The sequence below is a fragment of the Xenopus laevis genome, chromosome 2S, assembly GCF_017654675.1.
Source record: "Xenopus laevis strain J_2021 chromosome 2S, Xenopus_laevis_v10.1, whole genome shotgun sequence".
NCBI lineage: Eukaryota > Metazoa > Chordata > Amphibia > Anura > Pipidae > Xenopus > Xenopus laevis.
The window spans coordinates 29,609,279-29,630,421 of NC_054374.1; the positions used below are offsets into that span (position 1 = coordinate 29,609,279).

Below are 21,143 nucleotides of genomic sequence, written 5' to 3' on the forward strand. Positions count from 1 at the left end.
GTGGTCCCACCTATATACAGTATTTATGCATGATACATTTCCCTGATTTTACATTTTCCCTGATTTTACATGATTTTATTCTGTTCCCTTGAAAAATGTAAAATGGAGGTTCTATCTACTGTATTACAAACTATATGAATACAACTACACAAAGCAAGTCACAGTCAAATGTAAAATTCATACCTAATTTAAAGATTCCTATTATTATATTCCATAAAGTGTCTGGTGATATTGGTTTTATTGCAATACTTAATGTTGCTAATCTGATTTATATGTTTCCTAATTTGTTCTTTTAGCACATACTGCTTATTACACTTTCTACAAGTAATAGATAGATTACTCCGGTACTCCTGTGTTGCAATTTACAAATTGTTTAATATTGTGTATTTTATTTGTAACTGTAGATTTGAATTCCTGAGAAACTTGAAGAAATTTACACGTAATGCATTGACTACTCCCACACTCCCTTCCTTTGTATGTTTTTCTTACTAAATAAACTAGGGGATAATAGATCTCCCAAGGTATGGGCTCACCTAGCCACACTCCTCACCCCTTGGTTCATTGTTCCAAAGAATCCTCATCTGTATATTAAATAGAGAGATGTTTTTTGACTACATAACCTATTTTTTTATATTGTCTGCTGTATCTCGTAATAAAAGATACCTTATCATTAAATTGTGTATTTTGTTATTATCGACTCCATCAAACCACGCTCACATATTGTTTCCCACAGCTTTAATCACACCCATACGCAGAGAGCGGCCAAAGATATCCCCGCCCACTCCACAAGTCCTACTTAAAGTTGACCCGTCACCCAGACATAAAAATCTGTATAATAAAAGTCCTTTTTAAATTAAACATGAAATCCAATTTCTTTTTTTTATTAAAGCATTCATAGCTGTTGTAAACTCATTTAAAAATATCAGCTGTCAATCAAATATTGCCTACCCCACCTCTATGCCTAGGCATAGAGGTGGGGCAAACAATTACTTTCACTTTCCATTCAGCACTTCCTAGATGTCACTACTCTCCCTACATTCCCCCAGCTCTCTTAACAATTTAATTGTGTAACCAGTGCATGGGGATGGACATTCGGTCCCTGTCCCCTGGTGCACAAACAAGATTGTGAGATGATACAAGGCTTGTCTTAATAACAGTGTCCACAAAATGGCTCCTTCCTGGTTGCTATAATTATGAGTTCCCAGACTGATGGAAACAATATTCAAATAATTTATACAGTGTAATTAAAGTTCATTTTGCTTGACTAACATGATAAAATAGGATTTGGAATAATTTTGTTTGGGTGACGGGTCCCCTTTAAAGTAACCACTGTCCACACAGCTAAAAGCCCTCCTTATACTCTCGCACACATCCAGTTCATATCACGCCTATCTTTCGTTAAATGATGCTGCTTTCTTTGGCAGCGGGCCAAACATTTTACAATGTACATAAGACATTGGTATATACCTGTACCTCAGCCTACTACTCTGCCCCCCACTAACCTACATGGGAAGTGCACTGTATAGAACTACTCTGGTGCAACTTAGCTATGTCCAGTTCCAGAACTTCTTAGCCACACCTTTTTTCCTGTCATTGACAGTCTAGCCACGCCTACTCCAAGGAAACGGAAGTAGACATTTGTCCACACCCACTTCTCAAATGCTGGACAAGCTGAACTCTGCCAGTCCTTACTGAGAAGAGGAAGCCAACTCCTCCTACCCATGGCTTCTTAGCCACGCCCCCTCTTCAATTCGTGAGAAAGTGAGTCACCGAATGATGGTGGTGGAGCACTGTGGGCAGGGGGATGGAAGGAGTCCAGCGGCACTATAGCTTTATAGAGTGCCTCCCTCTGGCAAAATGGCCCGCTGGATTCCCATGAAGAGGAAGAAGCTTGGAGTCAGTAAGTGGCAGTCGCTAGGACCGTGCGACCCATGGGTGATTAGGGGTGCGGCCTACAAGGAAATCCGGCCCTGCCTATCCATATTAGCTGCTTTATGGAAGGCCATTATGCTGTTAGTTTTATCATATCCTCTCTTCCTAAACCGGTTACTCATGTCTTCTGCCAAGTTATGGAATTCTCCCACAGTAAAACAGTTCCTCCTCAGCCTGAGGAACTGGCCCACTGGTATCCCACCTATCAGGTTCTTAGGATGGCATGAGTGGGCATGTAGCAAGGTGTTTCCACTACATGTTTTCCGATAAATAGTGGAATTAACTGTATTCTCTTTAGAGAATAGTTTCACATCCAGAAATTCAATCTCTGTTTGTGAGAAATTATCCATGAATCGTAGATTCAAGGTATTGGCATTAATTGTTTGCACAAATTCATTAAATTCTTTATTGCTATCTTCCCAGATTCACAACAAATTGTCTATGCAGCGGATATATATTTTTAAGTGCTTTTTCCATCCTGCAGAGATGTGGGTTTCCTCCCAACAACCCATGTATAGGTTTGCGAAGGAGGAAGTAAATTTAGCTCCCATTGTTGTCCCACATCTCTGCAGGTAGAATTGTGTATTGAATATGAAATAATTATGTTCCAGCGGATACCCTATAGCCAGAAGAAGGAAATCTTTAAGTTCCTCTGAATAATCACTATATTTGTTAAGATGATAACCAATTGCTTCCACACCTTTTTGATGTGATATTGAGGAGTACAGTAAGATCACATCTAGTGTGGCCCAACTGCACTCCTTTTGCCAATTGATGTCTCTGAGTTTCAAAAGTACATCTGCAGTATCTCTCACATATTTGTTAAATCTTAATACAGAGGCTGTAAATGGGCATCCACCCATTCAGACAGATGTTCATTAAGTGAACCTATACCAGATGTAATGGGTCTCCCTATAGGTGGTCTCTGTTCTTTATGTACCTTGGGCAAATGATAAAAAGTAGAAATAATAGGAAGCTTAGGTATAAAAGAAATGTTTTTCTAGATCATTAACCAGGCCTTTTTCTAATGCTACATCAACCAATGCCACCAGTTCACCAAGGAAATCTTTAGTAGGGTCCTTATTTAGTGGTAAGTATGACTCCAAATCACTCCGCTGTCTCAAAGCTTCATCTTTATAAGTATTTAAATCTAGCACAACTACGAATCCTCCCTTATCTACATTTTTAATCACTATTGTATCATCTTCATGCAGCTCGTTCTATCCTATCAAGCAGGGTTGGACTGGGGAGCCCAGGGCCCACATTGTTTCAAAGATGTCAAAATTCCTATTAGGAGAAAAGACAAACCCCAACTCATCACTAAAGACAAACGTTTAGGTGAAAGATTTAATACTTTCTTAGTGTCCTCTTTCTTAGTGTATATCTCTCTCTATCTTTCTCCCTTGGTTCTCCATTTTCCTCTGAGCTTTTTCTTGTTCTTCACAGGTCTCTGGGTCTGAATCTAACTGTATCCCTTCCCTCTAGTAGACTATGCCAAAAGCTTTTCACTGTGTGAATCTGACCTTATTCCTCCCCTCTAGAAGATTCCTCCAAAGGCTTCTCATAGTCTTAATCTGATCTTATTCCTCTCCTCCAGAAGATTCTTCCATAGGCTTCTCATGGCTTGACTCTTACCGTATCCTTTCCCTCTAGTAGACTCTCCCATAGGCTTCTCATGGTTTGACTCTGACCTTATTCCTCCCCTCTCCAATATTCATCTCTAAATCTGACCCTATTTCTTCCCTCTAGTAGATTCCGCAAAAGGCATATTTTGGTCTGAATTTGACTTTATTCCTCCCCTCTAGAAACTCCTCCATAGTGTTTTTAATATGGTTTGACCTTATTCTTCCCTTCTAGAAGCTTCTTGTTTAGTCTTCTCATTGTCTGGATCTGACCTTGTCCCTCCCCTATGGAAGATTCCTCCATAGGCTTCTCATGGTTTGCCTCTGACCTTGTCCCTCCCCTCTAGTAGATTCCTCCATAGGCTTCTTATGGTTTGTTTCTGACCTTTTATCTCCCCTCTAGTAAATTCCTTCCAAGGCTTGTTGCTGCCCATGAAAGCCAACTCCCTCAAGGAAGAAAACAAATAAATATATAACTTTTTGTGGCTTTAGGGTTAGGTTAGGGTTAAGCTTCTGATATCACCCCAAACCTGTCTAGGATGCCTGTCTGAGTTTACATAGACTTGTACTATAGAACAGAAAGAGCAGAAATACTGGTTCTATCAGAGAGACTCCTAATGCATTTCATTATTGTTTCTTTTCATTCAGACAGCTTGTCTTTAAACCTTTGGCAAAAACTAAAGAAAGCAAAGCCCCCTGGGCCAGGTGGCAGATGCCCCCAGACCATATGGGATCTTTGGTCAAAGGCAGTCATATAGCTAGGGTCTATTCATGGTCGGACTGGGCCGGCAGGATATCGGGAAAAAACCCAGTGGGTCCAACCGGCCCAGATCCTCACCCTGGTATGGCAGTATGGCAGTATGTGCGCTGCCTTAAATGGGTTTTTCACCATTAAAGTAACTTTTATTATTCTGTAGAGTGTGGTATTCTGAGACAATTTGCAATTGGTCTTCATTTCCTTAATTATTTCACTTTATGCTAAGCAGTTCTCTAGGTTGGAATTTTAGCAGCTATTCAGTTGCTAGGGTCCAAATTACATTAGTGACTAGGTGGTAGTCTAAATGAGACACTGGAATATGAATAAGGGTGTACCTAAATAGAAAGATAAGTAATAAAAAGTAACAATAACAGTTAGTTGTAGCTGCACAGAGCAATACTTTTTTTGGTTGTTGGGTCAGTGACCTCCATTTGAAAATAAGAAAAAAGTCATAGGAAGAAGGCAAATAATTGAAAAACTATTAAAACAAAAGAAAAAATTAAGACCAATGAAAAGTGCTTACAATTGGCCATTCTATTATATAGTAAAAGTTAACGTAAAGGTGAAATCTGTCCCATGTCTTGCACCATAGTAACGGCTTTATGGGGAGACAAGACAATGCATTTCTAGGTTAATGAAACCCCTGATTTGCTTACAGGTCCCATTACAATGAAATTCTGCCTACACTCACCTAAAAATGGGTACAGAGCACCCACACCCATCTCTGTGCTAGTTAGCAACTGGCTGGGATTTGGTTAATTTCTCAGTCAAGTGAGACATTTGCTAATGTTTATAGCTGAAGCGGAGAGCCCCACTCAGGGACAGGATGAGTACTCACACTTGATGCTCTGGGAAGCTCATGGACAGCAGAGGATCCAGTAGAGTGGAGCTGCTCTGAGCTCTAGGGGAGATCTTAGCATAGTGAGGAGAGACGGCATGAGCCATGTTGCTGCCTGACCCTGACATCCTGTTTGAGATCTTCGTTGTAACCAGGGAGGAAATAGCATCCTGCAAACTCTCGTGCTTGGTACAGACACCTTGCATGTGCAAGAGATTACTCACTATCACAAGAGACCCATCACTTGCTCATTAATTCCCAAGGTTCGCAGTGAAGGGTTCATAGAACATCTTGAGAGACACAGCCAAGCAGGGGGCCACACAAACCTGTACGAATGCCCAGAGGAGGTTTGTGAAGAACTACCCTGTGGGGTCTCCTCAATGTTGGATTGGGGCTTCTTAACCCTAACCTACAAACACTGTGGGTATAATGTCTGTTCTTGCAGAAAATGGGGTATAAATAATGGAGGTGGGGATACAAAGGACATGCTTGTGTTTTGACTTCAGTGTCATGGGGGGCTCCTACTATGTTCAGGTATTTCAGTGGTCTGAATTCTGGAGGAAAGGTCACTCAGAGATACACAATGATGGAACTCATTCCCCCCCTGTAGTGCTGGTTCTTTCTCCCTCCTGAACTTGTCCAATAGCTGCTGAGATGTCTCTCTGTACATGGAACTGTGATGGATCCCCTTGAGCAAGTTGCCTTCCACCTGCTTTTGGCCCTTACATGCGCCTGTGTGATGACAGGTCCATTCCAATGAATAGAATGCATCTATTGCTGCGCTCCCCTGCAGTTGAACGCATTAAAACTGTTCGCAGGGGAGTGCATCAATAAACGCTAATTTGTGCTAGCCCTCTGTAATGCACTGTGGGGGTGCTATAGCTTTAGAATAAATTAGCATTATGAATGGCAGTCCTTATCATCCTCCTATTTATGTCTGTAAGTTACCCACTCAGATTGTTAGCTCTGTAGTGCAGGGTCTTTGATGCTGTTCCCGTGGATGCTGTCCCCAGCAGTTCTATTGCTCCAGGTCTCAGTAATAGCAATTACATGATAATTAAGCCCAGCTCTCCCATTGTGCCTGATCAGCTCTGTGCATTACACAAGCAGACAGCAGTGGAAATATTGACATTATCCATTGAACAGTAACTGCTTGGCCGGTGCTGGTTCTGTGGGACCAGAGGAACATATGCTTATTGATCCCCAGTAAGTACTGGTTTCATCTGCCCTGCAATTGCTTGTGGGTGTTTGGGAGGAACTGTGGATCCAGCTTTAGGTGTGGGTCACAGGTGTCTTAAATAAACTTCTTTGCCTCACTTTCAACTTTCCGTTAACCCCAGGTGATGTCACTTCAGGTGTGTTTTACCAATTCCAAGGTGCTCACTTGTGGTTTTATGGTGGAGGGCAGGTTGTAGGAGCAGAACATAGCTGGGGGTTGCATTAGGTAGTGGGGGTAGCAGATCAGGTTATGGGTAAGTTATTTTGGGGGCAGGGGTAGGACAGGCAGTTGTTGACAGAGGGAAAATCCACTCTATAGAAATCGTCTGGTGGATCCATATAAAATAGTTACTGTCCTTATTTCGGCCGAAGGTGCCTGACCTACTGCTGCACCCCTGACCAAATGCCCTGATGTTAAATAGGTTCTCAGGCCTCAGTGGTCCTTCCAGCCTTCTCTCTAACCCCTGGAGTCCCAGTTTGGCTCCTTGCGGCAAATTTACTAACCTCTGAAAATTCGCAACGACAGCTTCGCTCACATCACAACACTTCGCCAGGTGTAGATTTGCCAGGACAACGCTAATTCACTAAAATCCAGAAAAAAATCCATCGATCGCTGGCGAAGTTGCGCTAGCGTTACTGCGCCAAGCAAAGCAAAAGTTTCACTAGCGTTGGCTAATTTGCATACGGCGGGAAGTCAAAGTACAATGGCCGTATATGTTGCAGAAAATACATTACACAAGTCCTGGAAACCTTAATAAAATAAAGTTGTTATATTGCCCTACACATGAGCCCAGTGTATAGTTTATGTGCCATATGTTAGGAAATGTAGGGGGGAAGCAGGTTACCCCAAAAAAAGTTACACTCTTTTGCAGCCTATCACCCTGAAAAAAGGAATAGACGCCAGCGTTTTTTGAGACTTAGAAAAATTTTCAACAATTTTTTTTAGAAAGTCCTATCTACTTTATTGCACTTCGCCTGGTCTGAGGTGGCAAAGGCAAGTCTGGTGCAAGAGGTAACGTTCAGTAAAATCCACATCTTAGTGAATTTGTGTAGTTACGTCCATTCGCCAAAGCGCAAATTTACCAGGCGTTAGGGAGCATAGCACAGCTAGAGTCTATCTCCTTCGCTAGTGAAGTTACGCCAGCAACCGTTAGTAAATCGACGAAGTACCGAAATGACATCACGCTGGCGAATTTTAGCCAGCGTGACGTCACTTCGCCCTTTAGTAAATTTGCCCCCTTGGAACCAGTTTTAAAAAAGCCATTTGAAGCCACCCTGATTATAGGGGTAATTATGTTTATCTGCACAATCTTATATGCAGTGTGTTAAAGTCCTGCAGCAGGTTGCGCTTCCATGGGTAAATCACAGAATAGTGGGTAAGCAGTGGTGTGTGGATGGTTTCAGGTCATTAGGTCTCAAGCAAATATTACTCCTTTAATTGGCCTTTAGAAATTGGACCTTTTGCCATGCGCGGAGCCAAAGCAGGCAGATGCCGGCTTTCCGATCAATAAATTTCAATAAATCTGCCCCATGCAATTCATGTCTTATTTGCCCTGAGGGTGACAAATAAATCCAGCACCCTAAATATAAAGACATGGGGGGGGAGGTGCATGGAGCAGAGGGGAGACACAACTCTAATCTTGAGACAATATTTAGAATGTTGTTATGCCCTTCCAAACAAAAAGTACCTGTCCAGCAATTGAAGATTAGCTGCTCTACTACTGGCCAGAGGGTTTTGGGTTGGAGGTGCTGGTTGTACCTTTCCTCTCATGTTGCGTGGGCAGGTCATGTGGCCTACTGTCTGTTTACAATTCCCCCATTATACTGTACATAACCCCAATTAACAGCCAGTACCAATGGAGCCTATACACTGATAGTAATAAATAACTTTAATAAGGTTGGAGAAACAATGGCACAGTTAGTGTAGGAGATACAGAGACATGGAATCCCTTTCAAGTTTGGTGCCAAAGGGCTTATGTAAGCCAATGAAATGGCCAGAACATGGTGGCTTATTTACCACATCAAACCAGAACACTGCACCCAGACAGGGGGGCAACAACAAGTCTGATAGCATTTCCGTTTCATCTGAATATATTTCCCATAAGGGTGGGCTGATCTCTGCAACTCCTGTATAATACAACAAAGACTCTTATGCACAGTAAAAAAAACTCTGGTGCCAGGCTGGTTGGAGTGAAGAAGGAATGACGAGTTTGGAGGCTGAAGGCTGATGGAATATGTGATGTCACTATGAGTTGAGAGGCTGGTTGGAAAAGAGACTCTAGGAGCCAGTAGGTGGGCAGCAAGACAGTTAGAGATTAGGAATGGAGGAAACGATTGAAGGCATTGTAGGCAGATTCTAAATCGAAGAGCATTTGTCGCACTTGAGAATCATCCAGTTCATCGGAGGCCGACATACTGCTGAGCTTCTGTAACCTGCACATGAGGGAGACAGAGAGGCGCTGTCAGTTGCACAATTCAGCAGGAACTGTTCCCCGAGTTACTCCCCTGAGATTTGCACAATTTAGGAAGTGCTGGGAATGAAAATTGTGTGGAGCCATGTGGAAACAGTGAGACTTAGGGGATAAGGGACAGTTGCTGCAGAAAACAGTGGGAGTGATGGGCAGGAGGGGCAATGGCTAGTGCATGGGCAGGAGGACAGACCAAAAGATGATACTTACCACTGACTCACTTTCTCCCGTCCCTCAAAATCTGGTGGGAGGTGGCTCATCCTGTTCATGGTTTCCATTAGCTCCCGCAAATCAGGCTGGATCTGAAGGAAGATTGTATATAAACTTATAAAGAGAGAGAGTTCTGACTCTCAGGGGCCACAAAGATACAAGTACTCAATACCCTTCTTCCAACCTAGGTCCACACAGACACCCTCCTTCCTACCCACACCATACTGGAACCCACTTTCCACCCATGGGGACTCTGGCACCCTCCCCTTAATACCCAGATTCACACTGGCACCCTTGTCCCACCCCACTAAGCAGGACACCCGTGGGCTGCACATGCTGACAGGGGTATTACCTCATCCATGGCTCGGATCTCCAGGCGCAGTTTGTCCATGACAGTGATGAAGAGCTGGAGAGACAAAGGGAAGAGTTAGTATGGTGTATGTATTCCTTGCAATGAGCCCCACATTCCCTCCCAAAATGCAAGAGTTCAAGCCATATTCAGTGTGTACACATTCATCCACACAACTCAAAAGCATTGGCATTCTGAGAATAAATCCAAATGCCTGCCATGAACCAATACCAGTGGCTGGCAAGGGCCATTCAGCCTACATTGGTAGGGCTTTTGGGGCACTTAAAAAATGGACTTAGGACTATGGTGCATGGGTTGTGGCCCTTGGGACTGCCATTTACTCACATACTAGTAAGAGAGATCAAAATCCGGTGTATTGAGCCCCCCCCCCCCCCGACTTGGATGCATTCCATTCTCAAGCCTTGGTCTCCCAGGCCTTAAGCAGAGCCCTTTGATTGGCTGGAAGAGCAGCTTGGCCAGGAAATGACAGGCTGAGTGGCCAAAATTGTGTGAATCTCTTAACGGCTGAATAGCGCCAGTGAAGAATGGCCGGGGGGGGGGGGGGCAGTGTCTCCATAGACAAGCACTTGACTTCAGAAGCACCAATTATCCAAAAGTATCTGTTAACTTTTTAGAGCTGCTAGTAACCCAAACTTAGGCAAAGAAACAGAGAGTAATCATGTTAGACCCCATCTTTGCTCTCCTGGCCTGGGATAATTTTTAACCCATGCAGTTTTTAAACAGAACTTTTAGGGGCCCTCCTACGCTTTCATTTAGTTCTTGAACATTTTCACTGATATTTATACACAGTACTGGACATAATATAAAAGAAATTCCCCTCCCCAGTGTCTCTGTACCCATCTGTCCCACACTTGTCCTTCCCAATTTGCCCTGGGCACATACCTACCCCGTGCCAATTCGCACCCTTCAACAGAACAGCCAGGGCCACTTACAGATACAATGTCAGCAATGCAGCGGTTCAGATTCCCTTTATCATCCTTGATGGTGATTGGCCGATCCTCCTTAATCCTTTCCATGGCCAGAGGGCAGTCGAGCTAAAGAGCAACACAGCAAAGGGGCAGAAACTAGTCACAAGACAGGGATGTATTCACCTCATAGAGTAAAAGTGGCCATTAAGCAGAAGATCCACCATTTTGTGAGGTCACCAAACAAGCAGATCTTTCTCTCAATATGTCCACCAAAGGCAATATCGGGCCATTGATTGGATGGGAATGGGCACCGCACATCAACAAGCCGAATGTATGACCAGGTAGTGTGTGCGGAGTTACAGTGAGTAAACAGGATTTAAGTGCATATTGGGAAAGTTCTGCTCACTAGAACTTTCCTTTTTACTCTAATTCTAATGAGTGCATAATTATTTCCCTTTTGCTTTACCTGCCCCCCTCCCCCCCACTCTGTGTATCTGACCTCAAGCTTATGTTGTGATATAATCCCCTAAAAAAGCATGGCCATGCAGCCATACATAGAACTCTGCAAAACAACCCCTAAGGTCTTACTAAAGAAAACCCACAAGGCCTTAGAATACTATGGCAGCATAGGTATCCTGATTTAGGCAGTAGATTGCACCTGCACACCTGGCCTCACCACTAATTATGTACGGTATTGTTGGCTTAACATTAAACACGGGAGGAATCCCTTGAGCAATCTACCTGTGCTGGAGTTATTTGAATTCAGCATAGGTATCCCCCCTGTACTAAGCACAATTCAGCAGGAACAGTCACTAATTCTGCTCATAGTCTGTACAGAGAGATCCCATAAAACTATGGTGGCATAGGTATTCCCCTGTACTAAGCACAATTCAGCAGAAACAGCCCCCAAGTTTGCTCATAGCCTGTACAAATAGATACCATAAAACTATGGCAGCATAGGTATTCCCCTGTACTAAGCACAATTCAGCAGGAACAGTCCCCAAGTTTGCTCATAGCCTGTACAGAGAGATACCATAAAACTATGGCAGCAGCATGTGGATTCCGCTGTAGTAAGCACAATTCAGCAGGAATAGCCCCCTAAGTTTGCTCATAGCCTGTACAGAGATATCCCATAAAACGACGGCAGCATAGGAATTCCCCTGTACTAAGCACAATACAGAAGGAATACCTGTTTATGGGAAAGGTTCAACCACTACCTGACTGACAGGTGTACATTACAGACACCAAGCACTGTGCAGGGAGATTTCTAGTTCAGCAGAAGCAGACAATTGCTGGAGTTATTGTGCTGAACACACACAATATTTGATTATTGCACTTAAGACTCAAATCCTGACATGTTCTTCGTGCTGCACCCTGAGCAGAGCGTGTGCCTATCACCCACATCCTATGAATGTACTGCCGGCAGCAGGTTGGTCTGTGAGCAAAACCACATGTGCCACATCTACATGTACAACTTCCTGCCTGTCTGTATGATGCCCTGAATAAGCCTCTGCTGCCACCCAGTGAAACAGAACCATTATAACCTACATAGTTCCTGCTGAACTAAGCTTAGTATGGGGAATGCCTATGCTTGCACAATGGAGCCTATATATTTGTGTGTGTTTAGGTGCCGGGCTCTCCCAGCAGTGACACAAGTAACAAAAGACCTATCCGGATGCTCACAGACTGCCACTCACTGAACATGCAGAAAAACATTGTACACAATTTGTAAAGTTGCCCTCAATTGGCATGTTTAAAGGCACACACACACACAAACGTGAGAATGCCACTGGCACAATGGGTAACCCACCCCCATGTAAATAGCCATAAGAATAAGCAGGGGCACTGCAATGTGATTGGCACAGCGGGTTATAAGGCAGCTTATAGGGCTCACCCTGTATTTCCGGCAGAAATCATCAATGGACCCAACCTCGGCCCCTTGCACCTGTTTGAAGGCAGCTTTGTACTGGACCAGAAGGCGAGAGCAGGCTGCTGTGTATCTGGATAGGGAGACAGAGAACATGGGGGGGGGGGAGCAGATAAGAGAGAGGGAAGAGAAGGGGTGGGAGTAAAACACAAATATATAGGAGGGGTTAGAGAGAAAATATCCTGGTACTCCAATCTTCATACTCACTCGCTGGGGGAGACACAGTCCTTGATGTACGCCTTCTCTAGGGCCTGCAGGGTCTTAACAACTGCAAACAGTTCTGCCATGTTATCATACCTATGTGGCAAATTGCAAAAACAGATCAACGCACGGAAACGAATATTTGGGATTAAAAAAAACAAAAAAACAAAGCCAGGGGAACTGCTTCTGAAGCCTCACTGTACCTCAGTAACTTCTAAATCCTTATTTACAGTAGGGGGTACATTATCCCTTATAATACATGAGTGATACTCAGAGTTCCCTGTATAACTCAGCCTGCAGCCTTGTGCCTTTATATAGTCACAGAACCCCTCAGTGACTTCTAATATCCTTATCATTTACAGTAGGGGTTACATTATCCCTTATAATACATGAGTGATACTCAGAGTTCCCTGTATAACTCAGCCTGCAGCCTTGTGCCTTTATATGGTCACAGAACCCCTCACTGGGGGTCATTTATAAACTTTGCGCAGGGCAGATTGGCCGCAAAGTGAATATATTTGCCCTGCGCATGGTTATATTTATAAAGCTGAATAAGAGGGTGCAAAAAAAAATTGACAATGCGAATGTCTAAAGGGGCTTTATAAATATGTCACAATTCGCAAATTGCGAATCTTTATGCGCACACTTTGCGACTCATATTACGCCACAACTTTGGCGGCGGATAAAATCTTCGCAAAACAGTTTCGCAAACTGCGAATTTAAGTTACTGTCAAAGCTATTTTCGCACGCGCAAACTCCTGTCTCATTTGCGAAAATTTATTCACCCTGCGTATTTGCAAAAAACTGAGACGGGCAGAGCAGTGCAATATATAAGCATTCAGGAAAAAACATGCACAATACAACCATTTGTGAAAAATATGCGCTGCGCGAACTTTATAAATGACCCCCAGTGACTTCTAATATACTTATTTACAGTAGGGGTACATTATTCCTTAATATGGAAGTAAAATTGCAGGAGTATAGCCCCTATGACAGTGACCTTATCTCAGGAAATGGACATATCTACACAGATAGTATAAGGAATGAAAAGCATGTGTGGAAGAGACTACACATAGAGTAAAGCTTTGGCATTAAATATAGTGAATATGTATTGGTGCCAGAGGGAGCGGGCAGGGGCAATGAATGTACATTAGTGTCAGTAATGGATGATTCCGTACTTACTTCTCTCTTTCCCGTGCATTCTTGTACAACTTCACTTCCTGGAAAGAGAAAAATCAGATGGTTCAGCAACTGATGGCAAGCTCTGGGGGTTCCACCCAACAGCAATCTGCCCTACTAATCCAATGGGCCAGTCTCACCTCATACAATTCTGGTTTATTTCCAGGAGCTGAAAGGAAAGCAGAGATGATAGGTAAGTGCTCACAGTTACATTACCCCCCTGCCAATGTGGATAATCCTCCAGGGACCCAGCAGTAAGTGCCACAGTTACCAGACCCCTCCGCTGGAACTGTGACATCAGGTGACTTACCTCCAATGTTGGCTGGTGCTGGAATTCCATGGAACATCCTGAGAGATCAAGGGACCTGCAGGAAAATAAAAACCAGAAGTGACTAAAAATGCCCCTTGTACAAACAGCACCTTAGTACTGATCCCTTCATGCACAGGGCCAAGGAAGAATGGGCACAATGATGAGTGTGAGATTGTGAGATGAGTGTGGCAGACTGTGTGTGAGGGGGGCTATACTCATTTACACTGCTGCTTAATGAAACGCTTCCTGCTTTGCTGCGCAGGGGCAGGGCTCGGTACAACTCAGTTGTGTAACTACATATTACTGGGCCCAACAGCAACATATTTTTCAGGCCCCCAAAATGTCTAGAGGTTGAACTGTTTTACCAATATTTATTGAAATGCTATACCAATTAGGGCCTCAGGGGGCCCCCCAATACCACCTGGGTCTGCTTCCTCTGTAGTTACGTCTCTGGTACTACTGTCCAATCAAACATCTTATATGGGGAGACCCTATTACGTTCACATGTCAGGGGCCAATCCATGCGTAAGGTGAGCGTGTGCCGGTACCAGAAGGCTCGGACGAATAATACATATGTCTAGTGCAACTAATATCCCCTTTATTTGATTTACTCATAGATCCAATCCTGCTCCAATCCTGGGCCAAGGGCGTGGCTAACAGTCGCTGCCAGAAGCGCAGGGAGGGGAAAGGCAATAGCCTATCACAGCCCTGCGGTAACACAAGCAAAAACAGGCCCAGCTGCTGATTGGTTCCCATGCTACATACAGCTGAGGCCAGTGCGGAACTATTTGGGTTTTTCCAAGGCATTTCCACTAAGCCTGAGCCACAACTTTACCAGCACTTCCCTTGACTGAGAGTAAAATGGAACTTGTTTATGTGAGAGACTATAATGTTACTTGCTTATGTGAGAGAGAGTAAAATGGCAATTGTGTATGTGAGAGACTGAGACTATAATCGCACGGACAGTTACAAGAGGCTCAGGGATATGCTGGGCCTCAACAGGTCCAACATCAAGTGCACACGCCCCAAGACCCGAGCAGGTATTGCAGTTCCGCAGAGGCGGGGCCCCGGGAGAAGCAGCCCATTTGGGCCCTGCCACAGTTACTGATTCCCAGCGGGAGAGTGGGGCGTGTACTGCTTGGTAGTTCGGGAGCCGCTCTTGCTGGAGGGGCATTCCGTCTCGACCATGAAGAAGCCGCGGGGCCAGTCACACTCCCGGGACTCCGAGTCTCTAATGAACCCCCCGAAACTCAGCTGCAACCTGACCCGCCGCTGTCTCTACCTGTCTAGCTGTGTGTGTGTGTGGCGTCTCCGTTCCGTTCTCCAAGTCGCACACCGGTACCGTCTCTCCGCTTCGCTGCAGTATCACTTCCTGGTGAGACTATGACGTTATCCCGATACCAGATTGAGCGCCTGGGTCCATCACGTGACCGGTAAAGTTACGCGAGTCGCACGTACCAAAATATAATCTGATAGGTAGAACGGCGGAGGCGCCTTATTGGCTGAGGCATCGAGGTCCGCGATTGGTCGCAAAATGTACCTTGCTCCTCTTTCAGCCTATCCCGCTGTCTCCCCATCACTCTCTCCCTGTTCCTATCCCCCTTTATCTTATCCATTTCTATATTCTATATCCCCCCCATGTCCTGTCTTTGTGGCACTATGGCTGTTACTAAATGATACTGCATAATACCACCCAACATTTTGGAAATAACAAGAGGGCCAAAAAATATATTTTTTTTTCAAAAGTATCTTTGTGCACCTAGTGGCTGTTCTGGGTTCTCTTTTAAAAGCCAATTAAAGTTAGAAATCTTTTTCTGGCTGTTCAGTTCAGAGAAAGTCGGGACTTTTCAATACAAACGCGGGACTGCGGGTTGAGCTGTCAAAAGCGGGACTGTCCTGCTGAAAACGAGACAGTTGGGAGGTATAATAATACTAGGGTTGCCACCTTTCAAAAAAATCTCTACCGGCTGTTGGAGGGGGCGGGTATAAAAGGACGGGCTCTGGCTGCAAAGGGGCGGGTTGCGACAATTAATGGGGTGGATCCATGGCATGTGATTGGCTGGGCCAGTCGTGATGTCAAAGGGGGCGGGGCCACAGCGCACGTTTGGACTCAAGCCAGCAGCAAAAAGGTACGTTTTTACTGGGCTGGGTGCAGGCCATGGGCATTTGTTTGATGTATTACAAATTTACCCGCAGCTACATTGCCAGTAAATTTGTAATACCGGCCCTTGCTGGTGTTTTACCGGCTGGTGGCAACACTAAATAATACTGGTGAGCAAATGTGTTTTGGCGGGCGTTTGGCAGCCAATGAATTGCAGGCATTTAAGTAACATGGTTGAGTGTAGGGTACAGATGTCGTGTGGCACTGCCCAATCAGAAGGGCTCATTTTCTCCTTTATTTTCCTGTTCACACTTTTTGAGTTTTTTGGTGTTTTTCTCTCCTTATATAATGGAAATATGCTCATTGTAGCCAGGAACATTACAACGCGTATCACAAGATTTGGATGTTGCGTTCCCTTTAGTAGTTTGGCATTTGTAAACCAATGTGACGCTCTGAAAAGGACGAATGGGCACGAACACACCAGGTTGGATAAAAATTTCGATCTTTATTCCATAGGTTAAAATCAAATGTCCTAACGCGTTTCGTATCTAGAGACACATAATCATCGGCACAAATTCGGAACAAACCAATTTCTCACATTTAAATCCTGAATAGAGAATATGACGTGAGGACAGACCTCACACAAGATCATTTTAACACTATGGGTGCTGTTCAGCATATAAAACATCTTTAATTTATCACATGAATGTAATTAACAAATTAACCATTACTATTAAGTTGTAAATTATAAATTTGACTATTGTTCAAACAAAACATTATATCCAGAAAGAGGAATTGTATAATGTGGCTGCAAACAAAAACTGAAAAAACATTTATATAAATATAAAATTATACAAATACATAAACTCTCAGATTATTTTAGCATGCAACCACTTTTATGGATTGATGTTTGCAGCGTGATGCTCTGCCCAATTTTATTGGCTAAAGAAATGTATGTGAATGTCTCAGTACTTGATCTGTTTGTGTGTGGGGGGTTTACATGTTGGGGCTTTAAGGCTGCACATAATGGACGATTATATCACACACGGAGGCATGCACAGCTGTCTCCCAACGTTGTATGCTTTTCCCTCCTTGCTGGCATATTGCAGTAAGTGGGTTAGCACTTTGTCCTCCTGTCAGACATGGATACAAGCCTGGTATGCAGAGCTATGCCCAACAGGAGTATGCCAATTTTAAAATGGGTACGCTGAGCTACCTGTATATCCAGCAGGAGTATAAAAACCTTAACATGGGTATGCAGAGCTACCTATATAACAGACTCCTGCAACGATATGTCTAGGCATGCAGAGCTGCCAACAGACTAAACAAACTGGGTAACAGGTCTCCAGGCTACAAAAGGTAGGCCATGCAGTAAAATGGAGGGATGGGCCACACGGCGAATTCTGCTGGGGTGTGAGAAAATTCTGGCGCACAACAATTCCATAGTGCATGAAAAATTCTGGCACGAAAGGTAAGATGCGGTCACAAAGAGCATGATGACATCACTATGCACCACCATTTTCTTCATTCCGGAGCCAAGTGTGCATTCACTACAGCAGCGTGAAGTCTGTGTGCAGATAATGACTGGTGAAAATACATTCAAATTGTACTATTGCCAATATGGAAAGAGCCAACTCACTGCAGGAATTAAGGGAAAATATACAGGTGGCCAAATCAGCTAAAAGGTCAACAAAGAGACCAGAGAACGTGCTAAAATGTAAGCACACTCAGAGACTACTTATTTCTCTGACTGTAAACCAACCAATCCACCAGATCTGCCACCTCAGAACTCAATACCTGACAACTGTTCAGTACTGGGAATGGGACAGTGAGAAGGGGATCCCTGCCCCAAGAGACCAATGTCATTCCAACCGGGAAAGTCAGCAGAGGCGATGCCACCCACAAATGCCATCCCATATAGGGGAATTCTTAGAGTGAATTAAAATTACAATCCAGCAATACTCTTCCCAACCACAGGCCACTAAGGCAGAGCACAGGAATCTCCCCGATTTATCAGACACAGTGGAAGGTCCTGCATCTAATATGGGTGCTATTTAATTTTCGTAGTCTGAACTATATGCATCTGAAGAAAAGAACAGGTTTCCAACCAGGCGGACAGGCACCGCAACCAACCGCAATTTTCATTCCTTTCGTGCACCCACTTTTTGCAGCACCAACACAGACCAAACTACAACACATACTAGACAGTACTCGCAGCAGTCTAACAGATACAAGTAGCCTGCAGCCACAATGTCTGCCTCAGCATGACTTCTCACAGCGCCACCCAATGCCCTCTTTCTACATTCCTCTCCTTCTGGGAAACACACATTATCGACAATTGGGTTCTTCAATGATTTGTCAAGGCTACGACATAAAATTCAAATGTTCCCCAACATGACGGTTTGTACCATCAGTGGTACCCCCATCAAGCAATACAATCATTATAGCAGGCGGGAGTCATTACAACTTTTCCACACTGCCACAAATTCAGGGGGTTCTACTCCAACCTCTTCCTGGTAAGAAAGAAAGAGGGAAAGTTCAGGCCAGTACTAAACCTAAAACAGCTAAACTTATTCATCCAGAACCAAAAATTCAAGATGGAATCAATCAGGTCAGCGATAGCTTTCATGGAAACCAGATGCATCATGTCATCAATCGACCTACAGGATGTGTACCTACACATCCCAATGCATCCAAACTCACAAACATTCCTATGATTCGCAATTGTAGGAATTTCCTTCGACCAAGGAGAATGGAGCCTTTACCAAGAGGTATTCGTACAGATAATCGCCCAATGGGGGGTACCAGACATAGATGTATTAGCCTTTAGGCACTACTTCAAGGTCCCGTACTACTGAGCCAGAACCAGGGATCCAGGAGCAGCGTTCACAGACGCACTGGTAATTCCGTGGAATTTTTACAAAGTCTACCCCTTTCCCCCACTAGCAATATTACCCAGGATAATTGCCAAGATCAATCAGAAATGGACAACAACACTTATTGTGCCGGATTGGCCCAGTGGACTCTGGTACACAGATCTAATGAGAATGTCCATAGAGAGACCTTGGAGACTACCCTTATGACCGGACCTACTACTCCAGACAGGGCAGCCATCAGGGGGGGAGAGTTGTAGGGGGCCCCGAGGGTAAGGGGGGCCTAGTCATGCCACACTTACTTGATTAGCCAGGCCCCCCATCTTTCTGAGAGCTGCTGACTTCGGGAAGGCATGGACGTTGAAGGGGCCTTGGCCACCAATTTTCTCATAATGTTGGAGGGCAACCAATTTTGGCCACCAATTTTTTTTCTCATGTGGAGTCCTAGCCACCAATATTTTTTAATGGGAGGGCCCTGGCCACAAATGTTTTTATGGGGGGCCCTGACCACTGATATCTTTTTATTAATATGTGGGAACCCTAACCACCAATATATTTTTTTTTACTGTGTGGTGGGGGGCGGACTTGTGGGGTGGACCTGTAGGTGGGGCTTGCGGTGGGTGCAGCCCAGGGAGCCCAGAAAATTTTGTCGTATGGGGCCCTGCGATTTTTGATGGCGGTCCTGACTCCAGGGGCCAGTGCGACTCCCCGATCTGGCCATGCTCAGTTTAACCAGGGGTGCTTCGCCAATGAGGCGAGTTGAGGCTGTCGCCTCAGGCGGCAGCGCCCCACTAGGTACCAGGGGCAGCAAAAATGCTGCTCCTGGTACTTTAAGAGCGAATTTCTGGGGGAGGGGGGGCAGCAGTAACTGCTGCCGCCTCAGGCAGCGGAGGGGCCAGAATCACCCCTGAGTTTAACGGCCTGGCACTTGAAACCAACTTGTGGACTGGGAGGGGATTCTCTCAACAAGTGATAAAGATTCTAATGGAAGCAAGGCAGGAGTCTACAACAAGAGCTTACCACAAAGTGTGGAGGACATTCCGTGAGTGGTGCTCGGCAAGACAATAAACCTGGAAACACAGTACACCACAAGTTGTAACCATACTTCTAGTTTCAGGCTTTAATGACTAGCTCCTAGCACTGTTATATCACAGATCTCAGCCCTATCAACACTATTCCACTTTAAGTGGGCAGACCATCCAGATATTCGACAATTCTTGCAGGGGGCCTTGCGAATTAGACCACCATTTAAGGATCCCACACTTCCAGGGGACCTTTCTCTAGTACTGTCCGCTATCCAAAAACCACCTTTCGATCCAATTCACTCCTGTGACCTAAAGTGGTTGACTTTGAAGATAGCATTTCTTATCGCACTTCTTACATCTTACATCTGCCAAAAGAGTATCCAAAATAGCAGATTGTCACATAAGGAGCCATGGCTTATCATTCACAAAGACAAGGTAGTCCTTCAAACAGTTCCAGGATTTCTACCCAATACCTTCATCAAGTTTTACCAGTTACTGTACGTTTTTGCCTCTACACTGGCCGTGACTTTGCCGAAAAGTTTCATAAGCTGAAGTTGCATAAAGGACAAGTTAATGACAATTATAGTGGAGAGTCAGCCTTCCCACCCTATTATGGAAGAGCTTTTGTACGTCCCTATACGTCTGCACTGACAAGAGGGCCAACTAGAGAAAAAGGGATTTTGTACTTACTGGAAAATACTTTTCTAGTAGGCCCAAACTTGCAGTGCAGTAAGTCACACCCAGGCTGATTTTAGTATGGGTGAAAGGACTCTATCCATCTTATCTCTCCAGCACTATTCTTATATTGCTGTCTCTTGTCCTTCCTTTGCTGTCTCATCATAACCTAATCAAGCTTTGAAACAGAACTGAAAAACAGAGGTGGAGCCAGCCTGTATATCCTATGGGAGGGGTCAAGAGCTCAATTCTGCTGTCCTGCCTCCAAAGGTGAACTGAGACATAATCCATATGCCTGCACTGACAGTTCAGGCCTACTAGAAAAGGATTTTCCAGTAAGTACAAAATCCCTTTTGTGTTTGTTAAGCAAAATAAACTTTATTTACACAATATAAATGATCTCAATCTTTTTTGCCTTCAGTGTTGAAATCACCCCGAAATCTTCTTTATGCACCAGAATGGGGGGCAAGGTAAAATATCTCCTATTGCTCTCTAATTAACTCAAGTGGCACAAGCCCTATTCACTCAG

At 44.4% G+C, this 21,143-nt stretch overlaps 2 protein-coding genes across 3 annotated transcripts in view; both read right to left on the bottom strand.

Moving 5' to 3' along the window:
• Positions 1-6,928, bottom strand: part of LOC108708878 (ubiquitin-associated and SH3 domain-containing protein A) — a 28,760-nt gene extending 21,832 nt beyond the window's left edge. The window contains exon 1 of the mRNA XM_041583540.1: positions 5,150-6,928. Coding sequence (XP_041439474.1) covers positions 5,150-5,355 — 206 coding nt within the window. The 5' untranslated portion in view covers positions 5,356-6,928. The remainder of the gene's footprint in view (positions 1-5,149) is intronic.
• A 1,313-nt stretch (positions 6,929-8,241) lies between these two features.
• On the bottom strand, positions 8,242-20,650 carry vps28.S (vacuolar protein sorting 28 homolog S homeolog). 2 transcript variants are annotated; one of them, XM_041582994.1, is made up of 10 exons: positions 20,630-20,650; positions 13,941-13,995; positions 13,771-13,799; positions 13,634-13,671; positions 12,458-12,547; positions 12,218-12,323; positions 10,348-10,449; positions 9,398-9,451; positions 9,046-9,137; positions 8,242-8,800 (listed from the first exon to the last, which is right to left on the bottom strand). In XM_041582994.1, exons 2-10 carry the CDS (start codon positions 13,975-13,977, stop codon positions 8,683-8,685), a joined length of 666 nt encoding a protein of 221 aa, XP_041438928.1. In that variant the 5' UTR covers positions 13,978-13,995; positions 20,630-20,650; the 3' UTR covers positions 8,242-8,682.
• Between the last annotated feature and the right edge of the window lie 493 nt (positions 20,651-21,143).